This window comes from Wasmannia auropunctata, unplaced genomic scaffold (genome assembly GCF_000956235.1).
Source record: "Wasmannia auropunctata unplaced genomic scaffold, wasmannia.A_1.0 LD336101.1, whole genome shotgun sequence".
Lineage (NCBI taxonomy): Eukaryota > Metazoa > Arthropoda > Insecta > Hymenoptera > Formicidae > Wasmannia > Wasmannia auropunctata.
In genome coordinates, this window is record NW_012026789.1 from 2,301,487 (window position 1) to 2,324,906 (window position 23,420).

A 23,420-nucleotide genomic window follows, 5' to 3' on the forward strand; every position below is an offset into this window, starting at 1 on the left:
GTTCAGACGTGTGCTCTTCCGATCTGCAATGTGGCACTGCCATATGCATATCTATATATACAGCGCATTTAGCATTTATATTTTGCAGTATATAAGTTGTATACTGCAAATATTATTACTCTATTGCAAAGATAAAATAGCATATAGCAGATTCGGCTAAATATCATTTGATTTTAGCAGTAAATATTTTTTGCATTTACATTTTAATAACTAATAAATTGAACTTCGGCAGCAACGACATTAGCTGTCTCTATATACCTATTTCAACGACACATTTTAACTGCCATAGCTATATTTTAGCTTCATTGGCTAATCCTTGCGTGTATATCATATAGTGTTTTCTTATTGAAATCGTGTTTGTATGTATGTAGTCTCTCTCGAGAAAGCGCGCTATACGATGGGTGGCCTACATACAGGCGCCCGCCGTACTAATGGCGCGTGTGCACTTGTGCGGCGCGGCAGCGTCGTTACAATTAGTATTAATTATCTTGCATAAAAAGCCGCTGTGATTGACTGAAGATTAGCAAGACAGAATAGGTAAAAATTTTAACTACTCTTTGATATATAATTTGAATAATAAATAAAATTTAATTTCAATTTTACACTGTTATAAATCTATATAGTGTCAAACTGAACCTTATTTAAGTTGCCACTGCGCTTACTTAATAAATAGTTCTTTTTTACTAAAACAATGAAGTTAAATAATTTAAAACAGTTCAAATTAATCCGAATTTGGATTAACTTTCATTGTTTTAGTTAAAAATAACTATTTATTAAATAGAAGCAGTGGCGACTTAAATAAGGTTCAGTTTGACATTATACATTTAACAGTGTAAATATAAACGCGATTAAGATTAATTCCTATTTTATTTTTATTAAAAAAAAGGATCGCAATCAAAGACTTGTTAAAAATATGTTTCTCAGACAATAAATAACGCGATAATGTACAATTTATTTTTATCAAACCTAACGAGGGAAATAATTGAATTCTATCAAGAAATATCTAAAATAACTTTATCATTAATTATATTTTGTACACACATAGCACAGAATAAAATCAAACAATACATATATGTATGTACTATGACATGGAACAAAGCCGAAGATTGTATTACTCGTCGGAAATATCCGTAATCTGAGAGAGGACATGATTTTCGAATGCGCAATTTTTCGAAAATAAAGCCCCAGTAGTCTCGAAAGGTGGATGTAGTACGGACACACACCAACAAATTGTATACCCGCGGTGCAGAAAAGTGAATGTTGCTATGTAGTTTGCATCCATTTCTTCAGATGGCGTTAATGCACGAAGGCATTTTGAGGTTACAGGTAAAAGGCCGTCATGTGAGTTTAGAGTGAGATTTGTATACATTCCTCAAGAGGCAACTCCTTTTAAGTGCCGCTCGCGAATTTTGCCTAGAGGCCTCAAAATGTCATGGCATCAGGCGCATGTTACGGCTAGTCAGTCTTATTTAACATACCGATTCGACTGAACGTTGGTGTACAGCGAAATTTTTCAAGCAAAGCGTGTAAATCATTAAAGAATAACCGGCTTAGTAGTGTTATCTCGTCGGTATAATTATCATTAATACACCAACGCATCGTTTGTTTATACAAATTGATGGTCACAAAAGCATTTGTTGCCGCTTATCGAAATGGAGGCCAACCACTTTGATACTATTGACGAAAGGTTTGAGTAATTTTATTTTTAATATTTTTTTTCTTTTAAATGCAGCTTTATATTCATTATTTACGTTGTAAATATATTTCTTGTTTTTACAACAAAACCACGCTCATGTTGTAGTGCAAATGAGAATGTAGTAAGCGCCGAAGCTGTCGACGTCGTTTTGGAAGAGGCCGAGATAGTGGACTGCGATGCCGATGTGGAACACGAGGATGACAACATACAGTATCACCTGTATGTAAACAGAGAAGACAATACACTGGCGTACAAAGTTATGCATGTCAGCAACAACGACAGGGAGGACAATGCACTTTCGATAGCCACCCCTATAAATAATACTGTCCAGGTATTGACTTCGCCACTGAACGGACAGTTGTACGTACTCAGCAATGGCAATAACGTTGTAACGTCGGAATCTGCTAAAGCAGTCGTACCTAGTGTAGCCAAACTGCAGATAGAAGGATCGCAGAATATTGTGACCACTGTGAAGAAGGTAAACCACTCAGCATTACTGGTACATTTTACATCATTGTAGTTTTTCATTTAGAAAAGGTAAAAATTATATTTAGAGGGACGAAAGACGAAGAGTGACGCACAATGAGGTTGAAAGACGAAGAAGGGACAAGATTAGCAATTGGATTTCCAAGTTGGCGAAGCTCCTAGCGGATTGCGATCAGAGTGTGAAGGAAGAGCCAGATGCAAAACCGAATTTGGAACCACAAGTACGGCATTTGTAAAGTCTTAAATCAATATGCGATTTTTAATAATAATCTACTTTGTTAATAATATGTTATAATCTATATGATTTGTTAATTAACATTTATAGAGCAAAGGGGGTATATTGGCACGCGCTTATGAGTACATTACGGAATTAAGAGACGCTCCGGAAAAACTAACCAAGAGCATGGATGAAAACGTACTGTTGAAAGAAGAAATCAAGAATCTTCGACAAGCCGTAAACCAACTGCAAAACGAAAATTCACAATTGAAGATCCAAATTTCAAAACAGGAGGATGTGTCTATACTCGGTACTTAAATCTTTGTTTTAGTTTTTTAGGGATATTATTAGATTATTGTTTTAGGAATTAGCATGATTTAGTGTTTTTATATTGCTTATAATTACGTATCTTCCTTAAAAAAAAATTGAATTTGAACACATGGACAAAGTATAATAGTTATAAAATGTTTATTTACATATTTGTAACTCATGTATATATATAGTATATGTATGTGCATGCGTATGTATATATATACGTATATTTATACACACGCACATATATACATATATATATGTATATGCTCGATTTGTAAAACAATGACAATCATATATATTGTATAACATTCTATTGTACATATCGTAAACAATAGTTATAACACGAACAATCAATCTCACAATGACGAGTCATCAAGATAATTAAATTAAAGAAATATACAAATATACAAAAATGATATCACCGTTTAATCAATAATGAACTATACGAACGTCAGATATATATATATATATATATTGTTTAACAGTAGGTTTCACTTAATCGCTACAAAATGTGTTGAAGTGTTATTTCCTCTAACAAGAGAGTAGGTCTACGGTATTTACACTTACAAAATACGCCTATATATGTACAGAAAACAGCGATATCATGCTTTATCTGTGCTTTTTTTTTCTTGCGTCGTTTAGAGCAGCGCAATCTCGCTACGGAAGAGAAAAAAATGAGCTCTGCTTACTTCACCGTCGGAGTGTACGCACACGGTTATCGATATCAAATCTCAGAGAAAATATAAATGCGCTTTCAAACGCGTTATATATACGTAACAATCTAAATTATCATAACAATAACGCTTAGTTTAATACTTATTGCTTTGAAGCACTTTTTCTCAAGTTTTGTGCAGATTCTGCTTATATGACGGTTTCTGAAAGAATAACAGTTTCTGAAAAAAGGGGGAGGGGGAGTAGTATTCTCCAAGATATAAATTAATTAGTACGCGTGCCATTAGATATGTAATTCACCTGCCAATACATGAGAGCTCGCGAGATACGAATTTTCGATTACTTCTCCGTCGTGAGAGTGCAAGTACAGTTTTCGTTAAATTGTTCATGAAAATGTGTTGTGCTTACTTGTGCATTATGCGATATCGTGTCCCGCAGACAACACGAATGTCATCAAAAAATGTCTGTAAAACTTGTTCAGAAGACGTTCCACTGAGGGAACGCTTTTTAGAAACGCCTCAGTGTTGCTCGGGATCCCCTCGCTACTTATCCTTAACAAGTTACGCCTCTTCCTTATACTTTTATATTCTTACACAGTTGGCCATTAAAGCAGTCCATGTATAATAGCGGTACTTATAAGAAAAATCACATTCGAACCAATGAGTCATTTCTCCTATAAAAATAACTCTGAAATGAGTTGGGTCCAGCAACAAATTGCGCCTCTCCTAAGTCTAAACATCAACAGGCTAATGATCTCTCTGTACAGTAGGAATCTTGATCCATTCTTTTATCTTTATATTGTCCTCGTCGTATATAGTAAATTACGCTGTCGGGAAATAAGTAAAAATATACCTTTTTGCGTTATACAAAACGTAAATGTCGCCTCGCCTGTACTGTTACATCCCTTTGAACACAAATATAAAAAAAGACAAAATAATCGCGTTTGTCCCTCATATGTATATATATATAGAAAGAGAAAAAAATCGAAGATACACACCGTTCTCTCTCGCCATTGAAGACTCCATTGGATTAAACAATTTTAACGAACGAAGACGTATTTCTTTAAACTTATATTGGCAGTGTTGGAAACTTTCAGAATCCGTGATTAAGTCGCTAAAACTGCAAGATCGAACATTTTGTCAAGGGACCGCATAGATAATATGCACATATTATTAACAGAAGTTCTTCTCCTAGCTGACAAATATTATTTTTTCTCGTTGCTAAGTCTTCATGCATCTTTCTGTACAAGAGTAGAAAAACTTGAGAGAGAGAGATTCTCTCGATCGTCTCCCTTTTCCTCTTTCTTCCTTCCTTTTTTCGTCTTTTCTTTTTTTAAAAAAGCTTGACGCTTTGTATCGCAGTCGAATAAAGAGGCGTGATATGCAAGTATTTACATATCTTGTCTAATCACTTCTTTCTTTTCATCTGTGTGGGTAATACTGCGTTGTTCCGCGTAAACGTAAATTTTTTCTTCACTCTCCTTCGCCCTCGCGTTTCATCCTCTCGTCTTCTTCTTGTCTCCCCGCCGTTCACAATTCCGTACAAATATTACTACGAATATTACGATTACGATGCGAAATAACGAACATTAGTTAGGCAGTAAGAGTTACCTTGTATATAGCTCGCTGGAGATTTTCTCTACGAAATACATCTACGTTTTCATTGAGAGAAAAGTGGTGTGCGGAATCGGCCGATCAGAAATTTCCTCGCGAAAACCAATCAACGTGGATTCTGTGGATCGAACTTGCTAACACTTGCGCAGAGCGTGCTATTACAAACGATTAGTTCTCGTTGTATGTAAAGTTGGTCGATAAAATTATTCTCAAGAAATATAATGAAACAATCTAGACGAAGGCTCGTTTGATTCAAAGATTTCCTAATCGATCCCGTCGCATTTCTCTCTCAAGGTTACAACCTCAAGGTTTCCTCCCGAGGAAGCATCTCGGTCGTCAGTCTTTCGATTATCATAAAAAATACAGCCGTGTGACGTACCATGCCAGCTTTTCGATCTAAAAAGCGATTGCGCGTGTAACAATACATCATATATGTATATGTATATCATGTTTCATCGGCGTTTACCAAGAATTCGCGATGAAGAATGACTAGTACTTTCTCTTTAGTACTTCAGAAGCCCGCTATTGACTTTATACATTTACTATCTACTTCTCTAAATTGTCTCTACTTCTCTAATCTATCCCTCATGTCCGCTACTATTAACGGTATAGTTGTTAACGCCAAATATCTACAAGATCGATTATACACCACATTCTCAGCTTGTAACAAATATTTTTCTTCTCCGCAACGTTCTCTCTTTGGACAGTGCTTTTTAAACTGAAGCACCGTCACAACGTCACGTTGAAGATGATCGAACATTGCTTTAAGGTCTAAGAGTTAGAGGGAGCACCGATTCGAAGACGAATTCGCGAAAATCCTCGTTAGGCATAATGAGCGACTCTTGTCTGCAAGTATCTAAACTGGACGATGAAATCTGATAAAGAGAAGCGTCTGCTTTCGTGAGAGAGACAGTAAAAATCATTTGAAAGTTTCTCCTCTCCACTGACAATGATCAAGATCGGTCGATGAAAATCGACTTAGCGATTACTTTCCCTGCCTTAGAGAAGAAAGAGGTATTACTTCGTAGGACAAAATCCATTTGTGAATTATCTAAACACCTTCGTGCCGTACATATGACGAGGCGCTGTTGTCATCCTCGGTGCTACGAAATCCTAGCGATCACAGTGGTTCGTTCATCGATCCACAAAGATTAATTTTCGACGATTTCGACCGGTTGCAAAACGAGCAGTATTACCCTGATTGGAATATCGATTGACAAAGATATTCTCGAACGTCTGCTCGCAAAGGTTCCTAGCAAATTTCGAGCAAGCAATCAATATCAAAGGTGTCGCGCGGCGCCAGGATTTCGACAGGGATGATGCAGCGTCGTTAGCTGTGCAGTTTTACAGGTCAATATACGGTACGAAGGTAGGCCTGTCTCAGGACGGTTGAAGCCGCGCGCTTTTCTTGCTGCTACCGAACATGAACCAGGTCCCGACCTTCCGTCCCAACGAATTCGTGGTGCCGACCATTGTCGTGGGCATCTCGTACGCCGACTCCCTCTTGTAGGTTTTATCTGTAACATCATTAAATTGATACAAGATAAAAATAAACCAATATCGAATCAACTATAAATAGATCAAATTGAACCGATTAATATATGTAAATTAAACTCTAATCGGCATTCGTGGATTCAGTGGACATTTTTTTCAATTACGCGCCAAATCTCCAGATAGCGTTATGAAAAATTGTTTATAACAAATTTTTCACAACGTTACATAATCTTATTCCTCAGATTTTTATCATCAAAATGAAAAAAAAGTTGTTCAAGTACATTAATTTTAAGTAAAAACACATTAATTTAAAGTTTTGTCGAATATACTGTGTGGATGACTTGACCGTCAAATACCAGTTTAAAAAATTTCGGAATACTGATTAGAATTAATACCAAATAAATGCAAGATATATTACAGTGAAAAAATATTCCAGAGAGAGGAGAGGCTAAAATAAAAATAAAATTGTAGATTTTTAAAAATACATCTGGTTTTACTAATTTATTTACAAATGTCACAGTGGTAAATACTTACTGCGAGGTTTGATCGGCGGTCTGTTCTGCTGTCTGTTGGCGGCAAGCCTGGCGAGTTGCCTAGCAGCAGCTGGAAACTCCAATCCGTCATTTCTGTCCTGAGCTACCAGCCTTCGTTCTTCGGCCATCGCCGCTAGCCACCGCCGCTTCTCCTCCCCGGTGCGGCAACAGAAAAGCAGCCATTTGTCCCGAACGCAGCTGTACACCTTCAGGCAATGCCTCACTGTCACTCCCGATTGAAGATCTACAGATAAAATTGATTGATATCTTCATTACAAGTTGCAGTTTATTATCAGTATTTTGTATCGTATCTTATCGATTTTATCTTAATTATTCAACAACGCCCTTTGGGTGTTATAATGACAGTAATACATAAAATATAGAATTTTATAAAATAACAAAATTATTACTTATTATTCTTTTATCGTAAGAAATTTATCATAACAATTTAAATTAGCTCAAGAAATGATATTATATGTATATTATGTGTAATAATAGTATTACCTTTCCCATCAGGCACATCAATAACTTCGCTGGTATCAAGATAGATGCGACCTTTGTAGACGTAAGTGTTGCGCTTGAGAATGTCCTTCTTACAATAGACTAGTTGATGATCGAACAGGAATAACGTAATGTTGTTCGTCCACATACCGGTCTTCACTCTCATCGCCTCACCGTGATAAATAAGTTGCGACGAAACTTCTATGAGATCCTCACCCTGCGACCGATTGCCACTGATTTATATTAAACGTATTTCGAGACAATTGTTTTGAGAGAAAGCTCGCACTATTAAGGTAATCGGTATTATCAAGATGATATTCAAAATGCAATTTTCAAAGACGGTCTTCTTTACAACGAAAAGCGACATACCTCCCAGCCTTCTACGCGCAATTGCCATGCGGCCAATTTCTCCAAACTTTCCATCCGCCTTTTTCTCTCGTTGATCAACACCGCGACGTCTCTCATCGCTTCCAAGGCCTCTTGGATCTTGTGATAATCCGGATGATCGGTCTTCGTATATTTCAGTAGCTCCGCCAATTGAAGGGGATATTTGCATATTCGTTGGATGGGCGTCAATAAATATCCGTCCAAGGGGATCTCTATGAGGCCCCTCATCAGTCGACAGGCCTCGAAGAATTTGCTATAACGGTTGTGCTGGTAGAGCTCCTGCAGCGTCGCCGTGGCCATCGAGTGGCTGTTGCAGTACTCGGAATACATGCGAAAACCCGCCCTCTGAAAGAATCGATAACACGCTTGTATCTCCTTTTTCTTTATCTATATAAAGGTACATATAGTTCTTTCTAACTTCTCTCCGACTTTCAATATACAGGGTGTCCCGAAATTCGCGAATCAAAATATCATAGCAAGAAAGTCCTTCGAAAAATTAAGTAAAAAGTTATTTGTAAATTTTTAATTTAAGCAGTAGTTTTTGAGATATAAGAGTTTAAATTTAGTCAATTATAGATTACGATTAAACGGAAACATATCCGTCAGCGCGTCGTAGTGTTAGTGGTCGCGCACTTCACGCACTAATCTATAATTGGCTAAATTTAAACCCTTACATCTCAAAAACTACTGCTTAAATAAAAAATTTACAAATAACTTTTTACTTCATTTTTCGAAGGACTTTGTTGCTATGATGTTTTGATTCGCGAATTTCGGGACACCCTGTATTAGTCCAAGAAAGTTCAAGATAATGAAGAAACTTAGAGATGTATTGATCAATTTATTATGTATGGGATTATTTTCAAAGAAGAAAGCCCTCGATATAAATTCTAATAATGCTTACATGATTGAGGAAGCATTCGCCAACGCAGCTTTTGTATGGCGCGTTCCAGTCGATGCGGTCCTCAAGATCCTTTAGGAATTCAGACTGAAAGTCTAGGAGTTCCTCGATGTTGATGAAGATCGTCTCGATCTGCTCCTCGGTGAACATATCCGTGCGCCTGCGGCATTCGGCGATGTAACCCTCGGCTACGTCGCGCAGGATTTTGACGAAGTCGCGCTCGGTCTGGACGAGCTCGCGAACCACGCTGGCCCTCACTTGCTCGTTCGAGAGCAGGGAGACGCTTGTCCGTCTTCGAAGCTGAGTACCCGAAGACCCTCCCGAGGCCATCGCGGCCAGGCAATCCTCTACCGTGTCCTCTTGGCTCACGCGCAACTGTACAAACAAATTTATTTTAACCAAGTCTTTATTTATTATATTTACATTTAATTTAATTTAACCACATAATTAAAAATTAAAAAATTAAAAAATTATACAGTAAAGTAAGAAACAATATATAAACAAATAATTATGATACTTTTTTTACTCGTGATCATTGTAGAGATAAAAAGCAATGTGTGTAATTCGCGCGCGTACGCGCGAATTCAAAATTGTTATTGATAATTATATTTATGTTATTATTAATTATATTGTATACATAAATTATTATATTATATATTATATATAAATAGAATTAATTATAATTATTATTCGAAAATGTGGACTTATTCAAGGATATTTACCCTGACAAAAGCGGCCGGGAACCATCCATGCTCTCCTCTGCAGCTGCCCCACCACCAATCCCTGTCCAGTGTATCAAGGACGTCAATGACATCCCCGGCGCGAAAAGCTAGCTCCTCCGGCTCCATTGCCACATGATCCCAAACAGCCTCGGCCAACATGACGATTTCCTCATCCATCGTCTGCTCGAATGATTTCTTCTTATCCGTCAAGGAAGCGATCGAGGATTCGGAATCGGACATCATCTCATCGTCTTCTGATGTTCCGGCTCTTCCATCCTGCTCGTCCTCTGATAGCACGTTGCCACCGGGTAATCTCGCGCCTACTATTTTAGGAATAGAACTTTATTATAATAAAAATAAAAAAAGAATGCGAGCACATACTCTTATATACGAGTAGATCGCCCATTCAATTTAATTTGTTGACTCGAATTTTAAATTAGTTGAAAAGATAAATAGAAATTAATCGGCACGTATAGTATCGTTATTATTTTTTAATATTTTAGGTACATTTCACAGTTCTCTGCAAAATGTTATAGATAAAATACTAAAAATATAAAAAAAGAATCTAAATAAAATCGACCTTTTTAAGGTTTTTATTCACTCATTACTATTTCAGATTGTCATTAGTGAGAAAATAGACATTAAAAATTTTTGCAAAATACATTAAAATAAAGATAGTTTTAATAAAACAACATTTGGAATCGATAGAATAGACTTACAAAATATACCAATTATCCTTTTGTTTCAGGAATTAAATCATATTTATTTTTAATCATATTATTAATTTGATAATTGTCATAGCTATAAACATAGCTAATTTTTGTTTTTAATTATGCATAATTTCATTTCCAAATATATTCAGATTATTAATTAATTAATTAATGAAGAGGAGAATTTTCGATGTATTTTACAATTCTATCAATTCTATCGATTGTGTTATTTTATTAAAACATATTTTAATTTATTTTGCAAGAATTTATATTACGTACTTTCTCGTTTTTGACAAACTGAGATAGTGCTGAACAGAAACTTTAAATCCAGCAAATACCAAGTAACATTAACACGTATCTATTAGTTATAATTTCCCACTCAACAATGTAACTATAATATGGCACATGTGTTATATTAATAGTTATATTGTTGAGTACATTACTTGGTGTTTGCTTGAAGAAATATCTTTCCCATTTAATTCTATAATACAAATGTTTCTGTCGATGTTTGGGCAAAACAGTCGACGAACAATCGATCGTTCCTACAGAACGGTCCCACAACGCAAACGACATTTCGCTCCGTTTACGCTCGTCGGAGGAATCCCTCTGGAAGTTATTGGGACAACAAGTACGTCAGCCCCCGGGCCGAAAACCGTCCACCGTGCAGCTCTCGGCGTGAGCGGAAAAAGAATGAAACAGTAGTTTTCATGAGATTCCTCGAGAGAAGGTAACCCAGCCCGCCGGAGTATCTCCCTCCTAAGTATTCAGTTAACCGCGTACGTGCGAACTGATCGCGCACCCCCCGGGTAGTCGCGGTCTCTCGCGGGAAGGAGAGACGAGAACAAGAAAGCGCCTTTACGAGGTCCCTCCGGCAAACCAGGTTCCTTACTATTATCGCAAAACAGAAGCGTTTCCACACGAAGCAAACGTTTTTACAGGGATGAAACTGTGAGCATGATTATTACACAGGGGATGTCCCATTCCTTACACACGCGCAATTATTCTTTCCTTCACTTTTCTCTCTCTCTCTCTCTCTCTCTCTCTCAAAAGGATGCATTCGGTGCGGCGACACGATGTGAATGCCTCAACAATATATGTCTTTACGAGGAATGCATGCTGAATACTCTTCAAGGTGATGTCTAGAGAGAAACTGACGGTCTCTGTGGTATACGGTGCACTAGATGTCATCGAGGGTTTTCTACTGGCGTGTTAACTCTGTCTATCCAAACAAACGCGTTCTGACATAAATCCCCCCCAACTGCAATTTCGATTACCGCACGAAAATCTCTCTTTTTGAGTATTTAATAAAAATAATCGTTGAAAAGAAATCTTTTCCGCATCGTTATTTAGCGGCTCTTTTTTTCGCTCCAATTTTTTTATATCATTAATTTAATCGTGTAATGTATCTTTTATAAAAATCCAGAAGGATCTACCATTAATTCGAAAATAATGTTTCGGGTGATGCAACTCCTTCTCGACAGTGATTCACGAAGAGACGTGCAGCCTCGTGTTTTGCAGACGCGATAAGAGAACAGTCCACGCGTGTGCTTGGTAGACAAGACGAGAGGAACGTGATCTACGTTAGAGAGCTCGGAGTCTATCTCTTCAATTAATTATAAGACGACGGTGCTCACCTGCAGTTTTGGCGCGCATCAACGGCGAGAGCTGATTGATTCCCAGTGGCTGGCTAAGCGACCGCCTCAAATTTGTCCGAGAACTCCTCCCTTTCGCGTTACTATGGAGCGCGAGAAAAAAAAGAGAGCAATGTTAATTCGACATTAATTCGTCTCTGTACCGCGTTAACGTGCGGCGTATCGAGCGAGGGGATCGACAAAAGCGTGTACTCAGGTATTAAGCATATCGGTACAACATTCAGCAACAGATTACAGTATAGGTAGGTATATAATATGTATATGTATATATATAGAGTACAACACACGACAAGAGGTATGTATATATACATATGTATATATACGTATGTTACGCGTGGCAGATCAACTTTTTACTGGAGGAAAGATTAAAAGAAGGTGGTTTGTTATAATACCCGTCTACCTACCACTGGTCTCCCTCGATTTACTGGAAAGGTTCGAGAACAAAGAATTTTAAGTTTTCCCAAGTCGTCACTTGTTTTTCAGGGGGTTTGTTGATTCGAGAGATGTGGGATTCGCGAGATTAGTGTCGCGTTTGTGAGAGGAAATTGTCAGAATTGTCATTGATTTTCGAAAGTAAAAAAAAGCAGCGAGCGAGCGAGCGCGTCAGGCTACAGTAGGTTATACGGCCGTGCGGCTAAAAAGAGCGGAATTAACAAGCGTTCGATATGTCTCTTTTTACTTCGCATGTTTCTTTTTTCTTTTAACGCCTCCTCGATTACGACACTGCTAGCTTTTTCACACTCGCAGAGTGCGAAAGATTATGCCCGCCTCGATTCCGGAAACCCAAGAAAACGTTGCGTTGACCTCGAACGCACATCCCACGATTGTAAATCGTACATCTGTCGAATGCGACAATTTTGCGCGTAAAACAAAACATTCGCCAGTATTTTTAAAAGCTTTAGTTTATGATATTTGAAAAAAACTGTGGAATAGAAGAAAAAATGTGGAATAATAACATTGTATAAGATGATATTACGGAAAAAGAAAAAGCTTCTTTCAATTACAGTCTTGTTCAGAAAATCTTGTGACACTTTTCAAACAAAATACACTAAGAAAAATGGCATATCTCATGATTAAATATGATTAAATATTTATCAAATATTTTATTCGTAAAACAAGATAAATAGTTTTTATAGTAAATAAAGTTTTTATAGATAAATTAGTAAAGGCTTCAGTTTGAGACATTTAGAGGAATTATAATGAAAGATCGAGAATAACAACATTGTAAGATATATGATATTACGAGAAGGGAATCTCTCTCAATTATAGTTCCGCTCAGAAAATCTTTCAGCTAGAATACATTGAAAGAAAAGTATAGCTTCGGGAATAATAAGGAAGATCATTAAATCATTTTAATGGGGTTTAGCTTACTCAAATCCATTTCTCATTACTGAAAATCGCTTGAATAGCTTACGATGATTTTATAACTCTCTAACTTCTTTTACATTTATACGTATATTTTTCTCTCGTTAAAGATTTTCAAGCGAGCCTTCTCTAGCACAACTGTGTCTCTATCAACTCAAGAATCCGCAACGGTTGCTTGGGTTTCTCCAGCCTTCGCGTGGAGCCGACGTGATTCGCAGATGGCGATGATTTAATGAGGCGTACGCGACAAGGGTTGCTTGAATCGCGAGGCGCGATTGTGATGATTAAACGCACCTTCTGAGTGTAACGATATCATGGGAGGAATGCCTCGGGCTGAGCCTGGGCGGCCTCGACTTGATCGGCGACGGAGTCGACAGCATCCTGCGGTAATTGTGAACGTATCCGGATCTGGTGTCCCATTGGAGCAATCTCTGGCCCCCTAGATCGCTGTTCGTGCGACGCACGTGATTGTGTCGCGACGTGCGATTCTGCAAATCCGCCTGGAACAGTCGCGCGGATTTTGATGAGGAACGCTATACAATTAATTCGCGTCGCGTTCAACGCGCGCGGACTGATTAATTCGTCGCTCCTCAAGATGAAACGTGCTAGAGTCGCACGAGTAATCTCTTTTCTCTGCAATTCGCGGCGAGTTAATATCGCAGCTCTGCGCATCATGAGGAATAACGAGAAATTTAATACGCTACTGAAAGTTCACTGTGTTATTTCAATGCAACTGTAAGATAGAGTAAGAACATTTTTCATCTTGCCTTTATCCAAGAGGTAAATCTCCCTCGCTATCTTCTTTTCTTTTTGATTTCGAATAAAATTGTTTCTTCAAATTTCACAAGAATTTATATAATCTTTAGCTACACAAAAATAATTACATTTAATCTATATATAAAATATTTAAGATTTTCTAATGTACTTTGAATAATACTTTGGCCAGCTCAAAATTAATTTTTCCTTACAGAGAAAGATCCGCGTTTATTGTAATTTTCTAATTTTGAATTGTCTGTAATTAGAATTTCAAATATTGAAATTCTATTAGAATAGACTCTATGTAAAATTAATCGAAGAATGTGTTTGTTTTCTTGAATTTGATGTTTCAAAGTTTAGTCCGCGGAAAATCTGTCGTTTTCTTTTTCCAATTGGTTATAATTTGAAAATTATTAATTCTTTACTTTTATTTAAAAAAAGTTAATTTCAAATTTATCAAAATATTGAAAGAATGCATGCTAAATTTTAAGATATAAAATAATATTAAATATATAATAATATATAAATAATAAGATATAAAATTTTAAGATATAAAAAATGCGAACGTTTCAGATAGAAATCAGGAACAATGTTGCTCTCGTAAGTATATATATACATATATATATACTACATATTAATGGCACTTCACTTTTCGTTCTCCGTCAGTTATCGACATTATTCCTCGATAGCACCGAAAGAACGGACTTCTGCGCGGAGTAATTGATTAATAATACACACAACAGTTGTATTTCGCGTACGAAACGAAATAATTTCAGACAACATCGGGACTGAACATAACGGATTCTTCACATCGTGAGTTAAATCGCGGACGATCGCACGAGCTGCTCCGTATCGACTGAATGACGAGCGCGCTTCCTCTCCCGGTATCCTGGCGCCCGCGATATAAAAACGGCTATCACGGTGGTGTCTCTCTGCGAGCATGGTCAAACCGTACATGTACGTAGAGGTGACTAATTCCGGCTGTGTCGAGGAAACAGTTACGGCCGTAACACCGATAAGCACCACGATTATCACGTTACTATATTAATGACTAATGTAAGTCGCATATATAGCCGAGAGAGAACGGGTTCATATAAAAATAAAACGTCCAGTCGTGCATGTCCTCGTCTCGCGAGAGATCAGAGCTCGGAAAAGAGCTGCGATAAAAATATCATGAACTTTTACGCGAGGAACCTTACGAAAAGGGCCAATTCGCTGTAATTCGCTGCCATTCTAGTCCTGACCCCGAAACGAATAATATAGTTAAAGATCGCGCACTCGATGTATTTAATTAATATTAAATTACGATCTCCGGTCGCGGTATCCATCGTGATTTGCATCGACTATTTATACGTCGGCGAAAAGGCTAACGCGTATCGATATCACGAGCGGTGCTCGGAGTGAGCTTGATGGAAACGCTTTTCTGCGCTATAGCTGCAACGAGAAGAGAAGAGGGAGTAAAAAGTTTACCTTGAACTTGTCAATCAGTATCTGGTTGATGAGCTCGGACTGGGGCCGCAATTTATCGGCAACTCGCCTGCGAAGGGCCGGAGGGCTGTCGGTGTCGTCGGGAACGTCGTCCGTGTCGTGGGACTCGGAGCTGTCACCACCCCCCATCACTCCGCCGCCGCTGCCCCCAGTCAACGCTCCACCAGATACCATCTACGTCATTCGTGCGAAACGTTTGCGATATTTACTTCCTTCATGTGTCAGCGCTTTTTCGTTCGGGTCAAGCGACACACGAACGTTCCCGAGGACGTTTAAGTCGTCCGGAAGACGTTTGAAGGAGGTTTGAAAGATCAAGAGACGCCTCTCTCAGCATAAGATTCTCCTATTTCGTTTAGAAATCGTTCTAATCTTTCAAACGTCCTTAGACGTCATTCGAATATCTCTTGAACTTCCAACGGAACTTGTCTTTCGAAGGAACGTAGAGAAAATCTGTCTTTCTTTCTCTCTCTCTCTCTCGTTTTCTCACCTCGATTTGTATGCCGCTATCTCCGCTGTTGCACTTGGCGTTTCGGGCGGCTTTATTACCTTTTTTCCTCTCCTTGCTGCTCCTCCAGACGAGTGGGCCGAACCTAAACATATTCGGTTAAGTCATGATTAAGTTTCTCTTCTCAAGATGAATATTATTAGACTATTAGACTATTAGAGGATCGGTACGACTTCCTCGTATCGCTGACTATGTCAAACATGTAACTTAATATGATAGATTATGCTTATATATAACTAGGAAAATCCGGGATCCTCGACTCTATAATATATTGTCTGCAATATTATATAATATATTATCTACAATATTATACACTCGATATTTTGAGACGGAATTATTTTTCATAACAAAATATATTTTTCAAAAAAGGTAAAAATATTATTTCAATTTGTATCATTTAATTAATCGTTTAAGCTCTAAAACTCTATCTATTTATACGCTGAAAATTAGAGAAATGGAATTGACGAGGTATTCGCCTCATCAAGTGATGCGAACGTAATCGTTTGTATATGTTGTGCCTTTTTATAGTAATAACATAAGATTGTACTAAGGCCAATTCTTCACATCGTCAAAATGAACAAATTATTCATTCTATCTTGATCTAAAATGATCAATAGTTCTAATAATCTTCGGGATCTAACAATAAGTTTAAAGTCGCAATCGGTCAAAGAGAGCGAGGAAACTGCGATACGAACCGGAATTTCTGATCATTGCTAGAATCGTCTTTGTGCTGGCTGCTTTGCTCGGAGGTGGTTACGGAAGGCGACTCCGTGCCCTCCTCCTCGTCCAACGGCCCGGTGCCGTCATTGTCTTCCGCGGGGCATTCCTCGTTGCTCTCCTTACTGCCCTTCTTGTGGAACCTCAGCGAGAAGCTCTTACGGAATTTCTGCAGCACGCTCTCTTGCTGGCTCTGTGCGCGATGCGCAGCATTCTGACTTCCGCCGGTGGGCACATTGGCAACATTCAGGACGGAAGACGGCTCCTGCAGCCTGGAATGACTGACCAGAGGGATCGTGGCCTCGGCCAAGGGATGCTCGGTCGTCACGTGGCCCGACCTCGTCCCGTCGTCCTCTTCGTCGCCGGACCATTGTCGACTGTAAACAGAAATTTCCCCGTATTTCCCCTTTTATTCATCTCGCAGGAAATTACGTCAAACGAGAGAGGCCGACAGGAATTCAGGGAGCTTCCGCGGCAAGAAATTCCTGATCTTCCATATCAGGAATTGCTTTAGGAATTATTGAATTCCTTTCGGTTCCCGTCTATCTCTGCCGACTCGCTTTAATCCTTATGAGAGTCATCGGGAATTAAAAAAGGATGAATCTCTTGCATAATGGATCAAGATGCGGAGCGTTCGGGGTTAAAGCGGATTTGAAGTGGATCCGACAAATTATATAGACTCCGATTCCTCCACTCGAGTTCCAAACATGTCACGTAAAGCTGAAGTCAATATCTCTCCGTCCCGCGCACGGCATGCGACCACGTATAGTACCTAAAGCATCCGAGAGCGATAGAAGGGATATACAAATTTTCGCATCGTAAAAACGGAACGGTCCGCGGTATCGTCTCGCAAATTGGATGGATGGTCTTTAAATCTCACAAGAATAAGTCCCTCCTCCACAATCTATTTTTTAAAAAACGTTACAACTGACCGATGGCCTCCGACGAATATCGACGAGAGACAGCCACGCGAATCATCATCCGTGCCTCGCATTATAATTCAGCGTCGTCTTTTTCACTGGCGAGGAGACCGCGAGGAAGACGCGAGACCGATAAATCACGGACGTGCTCGGCCGAAGGCGCGTATATAACATGTGCATGCGCGACCGCGCGGTTGACAGAGTGACCATTCCGAAACTGAGTAGCGGAAATGCGTCTGCGTTCGCGAAAGAGGAAACCGGGCCGAAATATTTCGCAAACGTTTCACGAACGGAAGTTTCCGCGTTAGCGTTTCTGCGAAATTATCGGCGTTGGCAATTTTGTTTCTATGCGTCGTCGAGCCGCTCCCTATCGTGCCAACAAGTGCAGCACAAATTATTTCGTCCTCGCGCTAAATACGTAATAAACATATTCTATGTGACACGATCATCTCCCCCTCCCTCCCCCGTCATGGTGCAACGTCTCGTTGAAATTATGGTCGCGCGAACGTTTATGCGATAGGGCGTGAGGAATTGTTTAATGATGTTAATTACATGCGCCTCGCGATTGTTAATTACAAGGGAAATATTCCCATATTAACTATTATTGTATAGGTGTTTTTTGATAATCGATGCCGAAGGCGCATTAATCGCCCGCTATTAATATTGTAACATTAGGTGCGTCAATGAGCTATATTATACCTTGACACTTCACGAATTTCAAATTTTAATTGTAACAACTTGGTGCCAGATTTTTCTTTTTTACCAAAGAATCCATCGTTAAAATTAAAATCAGAGATTTGTAAAACTGTGTCTACATTTCTAGAAAGTTTGAAAATCCTTTTAAAACTTCGTAAAATAATATAAGTTTTAAGCAAAACTGTATCGAGACATTTCATGCAACTGAAGACAATACACCTTTTTGTTTTTTATAATTGTCTCTGTAAAAATCAAATTTTATTAAAATAAGATCTATTTTAATGATATGAATATGATATAATTTTGACATCTTATACTATAAAGGCTAATAAAATTTTTTATGTGTAATCGTTAATCACTTGGAAACTATAAACGCTTTGACGTATTAAAAAAAAAACGTTTTTTTTTAATTTCACAAAGAATTTGGCAAATGAAAGAATTCATTAATTTGAAGACATCTTGCTATGCGCCAAGAACAAAATAATTTGTCGGTTAAACTTTTTTTCAACTTGGTATAGACAAAAAAGGAAGATATTTTTTCTCAGGAAAAAATATATAACTTGGATAATATAACTTCTTAGGAGAAGCTTGAGTGTGTTATGACACGTGTGTGTTACGACAGACGGGAGCAATCGCCTGAGTCAGTTTAATCGGAATCACGCACCACATCATAAAGGATATTTGTCACGATCGAGTGCTCTCCTTTCGTATGCCAATCCCTTATCCTTCCTTGTCTGCGTGTGTGATCCCCCGCACGCAAGGCCACATCCTATGCTCTTCGTTGTCACTTTGTATACCGTATCACCGTCACGAAATCGTGTCACATTACCGCGAAAGTCATCTCGATATGAATGCCATCCAAAACACTCTCACAGTTCCATCGACTTTAGTAACGTGATTGCGACAATATGAAAAAATGCGCGCGATGTTAAATGTAATTGATTAATCGTGTGCAAACGAAAACCAACATGAAAAATATCGCGACACCAAAATCAAAGTTCAAAATCCCTTCGCGACGGTTTCCCCTCCAAGGTGGGAAAGGTGTTCTCGCGGTGAGAATAATTGAAAATAAAAATTGTTTGCAACTTGTATAGATGTGCTGACGTGCCGCCACTCGACGCGAGAACTTTTGAAGGAAGGAGCATCTGGCAACTGTCTGAAAACAAGACAGCGGCAGAAAGGAAGCGCAGCGGTCGACGCTTCACCGGCGACTGAGGGCTTTCGTAGCGCGAACGACAAGTCTACGAGCGTGCGGGGCGACTATACACACGCACGGCTTGTATGCTCGTTGAACTCTTCCAGGAACAGATTTCGGGAGGGTCGATCGCATCGGGTCGCATCAGGTATAAGATGAGGGACGGTGGATGCGTCTTACACCCTGCGCCTTTACACTTTCCTGCTCTTTAGCATTTCTTTCTTCTTTCTCTCCTTCTCTTTTTTCGGCGACGGCCCACAAAAGGCATCATTTATCCGCGTAGGACAGACCTACCCTATACCTTTCATCCTTCTCTCAATCGGCAGGACGCCAACCATTCAGAGAACGCAGCGTTTGATGTCTATGTAGATATATACAGATCATTTAATTCTGTGAGGTCCAACGAAAATTGGAAAATCGTTTCAATAGTAGGTATATAATAAGTATCACTTATATTTTGACGTTTTTCATTTCACTTTTGATATTATCGACGTTGTTTAGAGAAACAATCAATTTTGTAATATAAAGGAGAGAAAAGAGAAAGAGGAAGGAGACAAAATTATAATTATAATTTATAATAAATTATAAATAATAATATATACATATTTCTCTCTTTCTTTCCCACCTCTATCTTTCCCTCTCTCTAAAATATTTCTAAATAATTTTGTTGGACTTCGAGAAAACTCGATCAATTTTTTGTATTTGCAAGATTCACTACAAATTTTTTACTACAGAATTAGCTTGGAAAAATTTTTTCAGTTTCTTACATCGCACACAATTTCACTTGTCTCTATGAGCATTTTAATATTAAGCGGTACTATTAATATTAAGACGCTAAAATGAACTGGAGTAGCTCTATTTATCCTCGAGTGCAATCCGAGCATATTACGTTAAGTAACGCTACGAAGATGGGAGTAATACGGGGTTAATCAACGTCGGCACGAATGCAGAGGACTTGCTAGAAGGGCGAGGAAGTATCTTTCAGCTCTGTTCGTTCCTTATCAAAGCGGACGGTCCTTCTTAGCGGCAAAGTGGAGTCTGCACCGAGAGCTCGTCGCCGAGAGAGAGAGAGAGAGAGAGAGGGAGGATGTGTAGACGAGATAAAAAGCCTGCGGTAGGGCGGTAGAAAACGCCTTTCTATACAACTCGGTAATTAGAACATCCGTCGATCACGCGTGTGTGTACGTAGGCCCGGATGCACAAAGTCAATGCACCCCAGGTAGGTCATCCGAAATAACGTTCTTACTCGCGCCTCGATAAACGTCCCTCTTTCTGCGACATATATACGTACATACACACGTACACGCGTGCACACACACGTGATCCGTGATGCGGAGATCGGTGGATTGCGAAAGAGAGGCTCGGAAGCGCGGCACTCTGTGGGATCACGGGCGACCTTTGACGCGGCTCGCCTTTGTCCCCTATCAGCGGGACGTTTTTTTTTCCCGAGGCCATTTCTCGTTTCGGAAGAGTCCTCCTCTGACGACGTCTTTTGCGGGAGGTCTCGCTACCGCGGCGACGAATGACACGGAATGCAATCATCTACGAGCGAACAATCGGCGCGATGAAATTGCACAAGACGTCGTCCTAGGTTTCCAATTTATTCCAAAAAGAGACGACATTTCAATGTGTCCTTTATAATTGTCCCCTCACATCAGCATAGTGTCGACGCTCATCGCGCGTTGTGCACGATGTTTCTAACGTTGCTATAACTTGACTTCGTCGACATGTTTCTGGACATTGTCATGGTTTTTTTTTATTTTTTATTTTTTCGTTTATCTACTTTTAGTTCACTATTGTAACTTCGACGTTACCGCGTCATGGATGAAGCTGACGTTCAATAAATGGTTTCGGAACGTGACATGTTATCGACAATCGAATAACACGGTGTCGTCTATTTTTTGCCGCATGTATGATCTTTAATAGAATTTCACTACTTCTTATCGTCAAACATTTGACAGACTTTCGCTTGCACGATATTTGATAAAAATCAGCATCATGAAATTTACATCTTCAATGATATCACATGAATATTTTTAATGAGATTACATTTAAAAAGAGATCCCAATAATTAAAATTAATATTCGTAAAAATGTTCAAAGTCACACTTAAATCTGAATTAAATTGTATGTGAGTATTGCATAATGAAATCCAGATGGAATAAATCGTTGCAGTATATAATAAAAAAGTAAAAAAAAAGAAGAAATAACAAAAATTACTGTATTATTCCATTTACCATTACATAATATAATACCAAATATTTGGTTTCTAAAGATATCGAGCACACATAAATCATCGTAAAAGTCTTAACGAGTATACATACATATGCCAATCCAATAATCTTGAAAGACTTCCAAGAACTTCTTCGATATTCCAAGCACGTTTTTCCGGTTATTTCGTCGTTTTCACAAATCTTTTCAATTTTTCGAATATACGTGGTCTGACTCGATTCGCATGTCTGATTTTCATTAGAGTTTTTTTACGTGAATAAACTCGTAGCTTAAGCACAGAATTCCATTTGTCGTTATCACGTTTCCCGTATATCAATCTATATAATACGACAGAGTCAGCCTCTGTGCCTCTGGCTGAAGCGGGGCTCGTTTTTTTTCCACGCAGCTTTGTCTGTGGCCACAATTTTAGCAAAATCATGGAACGAGCGCGAAAAGGGTGAACAGAAAATTTCATAAGCATCTGCAGACAGCAACACCAGGTGTTTACGGAGTAAACGGAGATAAACATATCTCAAACAATTGTAACACGGGAATGATTTCACGGAGTGAAAATCTTCACCTTCGTCGCGACCATCCTTCACGTCGCCCTTTTCGAGGATGCCTGTGGTCTCTAGAGAAGAAGATACCTCCCGCAAGTCGAGAGGATACCACCCGCAAAAGAAGATACCCGTGTACACATGTTTAGGTTTTCGGAGAAAAAGGATTCTGTGAGATAATATTTTTGTTTTTATTTAGGTTCTACGCTATTCTTTATTCATGAAAGAAGATATCATGGGATTGTTGTACTATATTAAAGATATAAAAAAGACAAAAGGAAATACGCTCAAAATAGAATAAAGATAATAAAAAAAATAAATAAATAAAGATAAGAAGAAATGTGAAATTCAAAGCGGTACATTCTTAATAGTTTAAAAATAGAATTGAACTTTTATGTGAGAGTTGTATCTTTACCAAAGATTATTTACATATTATTTTATTTTGAACGTCATTTATTAGCAAACAAATGCTTACGCAAAATTTTATGAATATAATATCCCGATGATTAATGCGTGAATATTCCTGCTAATACAAATCAGTTAGATTTGATAGAAAGAAAGGAATAACTTGGATAAAAAAATGTAATGTAATAAAAAAAAAAGGAAATAGATTATAGAAGAAAGGAACAAAATATGAAAATAATGTAGAATATTAAGTAATTTAGTTATCATATTATCATTATTCTGTTTTTGTAGTTTCGAGGGTTCGATTCTTGAGAATTTATACATTTCCATAGTATATAAGTTGTAAGGCCTTTCAAAGGTCGAAAGGTATAAATGGCTATCCATCTATTAATACTGTTTAGATATACGATACGCATACCTGTCATGGTTTCTGTCCAAAAGCGCTGGGGTGCTGGACGCTTTGATCCGCCGTTGAGCTTTGCTGAGACCAGGAATCCGTCGTCTCTCTCTTCCGGCGTGGCCACTCGTTCTGTAGTCATGCAAAGGCTGAAACAAAATATTAAAATTATCATTTGACTAAAATATTAAAAGTCAAACAACAATTGAAAATACAAATGTTGACAATCCACTAAAATAATGAAGTATTGAATAACTGTCCAGATAATCTCAGAATAATATTGTTTTTTTTCAATAAAAAATTCCTCCTGTTC

The 23,420-nt window shown here is 38.4% G+C and overlaps 2 protein-coding genes and 1 long non-coding RNA gene across 3 annotated transcripts in view; 2 read left to right on the plus strand and 1 right to left on the minus strand.

Moving 5' to 3' along the window:
* Positions 1 to 1,306: 1,306 nt before the first annotated feature.
* LOC105459022 (upstream stimulatory factor 2-like) lies at positions 1,307 to 7,100 on the plus strand. The gene is made up of 5 exons (XM_011704686.1): positions 1,307 to 1,687; positions 1,802 to 2,174; positions 2,251 to 2,403; positions 2,508 to 2,709; positions 7,014 to 7,100. Exons 1-5 carry the CDS (start codon positions 1,653 to 1,655, stop codon positions 7,037 to 7,039), a joined length of 789 nt encoding a protein of 262 aa, XP_011702988.1. The 5' UTR covers positions 1,307 to 1,652; the 3' UTR covers positions 7,040 to 7,100.
* The window catches only part of LOC105459013, a 102,420-nt gene continuing 82,121 nt past the window's right edge, over positions 3,122 to 23,420 (minus strand). Inside the window, exons 12-23 of the mRNA XM_011704674.1 lie at positions 23,129 to 23,256; positions 16,706 to 17,104; positions 15,993 to 16,095; positions 15,488 to 15,679; positions 13,556 to 13,761; positions 11,879 to 11,979; positions 9,535 to 9,857; positions 8,816 to 9,187; positions 7,897 to 8,259; positions 7,531 to 7,744; positions 7,028 to 7,270; positions 3,122 to 6,516 (exon numbers count right to left, since the gene is read on the minus strand). Of these exons, the coding sequence (XP_011702976.1) occupies positions 6,380 to 6,516; positions 7,028 to 7,270; positions 7,531 to 7,744; positions 7,897 to 8,259; positions 8,816 to 9,187; positions 9,535 to 9,857; positions 11,879 to 11,979; positions 13,556 to 13,761; positions 15,488 to 15,679; positions 15,993 to 16,095; positions 16,706 to 17,104; positions 23,129 to 23,256 (2,781 nt within the window). The 3' untranslated portion in view covers positions 3,122 to 6,379. The remainder of the gene's footprint in view (positions 6,517 to 7,027; positions 7,271 to 7,530; positions 7,745 to 7,896; positions 8,260 to 8,815; positions 9,188 to 9,534; positions 9,858 to 11,878; positions 11,980 to 13,555; positions 13,762 to 15,487; positions 15,680 to 15,992; positions 16,096 to 16,705; positions 17,105 to 23,128; positions 23,257 to 23,420) is intronic.
* Positions 9,853 to 11,572, plus strand: LOC105459006. Its single transcript, XR_975612.1, has 2 exons — positions 9,853 to 11,192; positions 11,295 to 11,572. It is a non-coding gene; the product is annotated as an uncharacterized LOC105459006 (long non-coding RNA).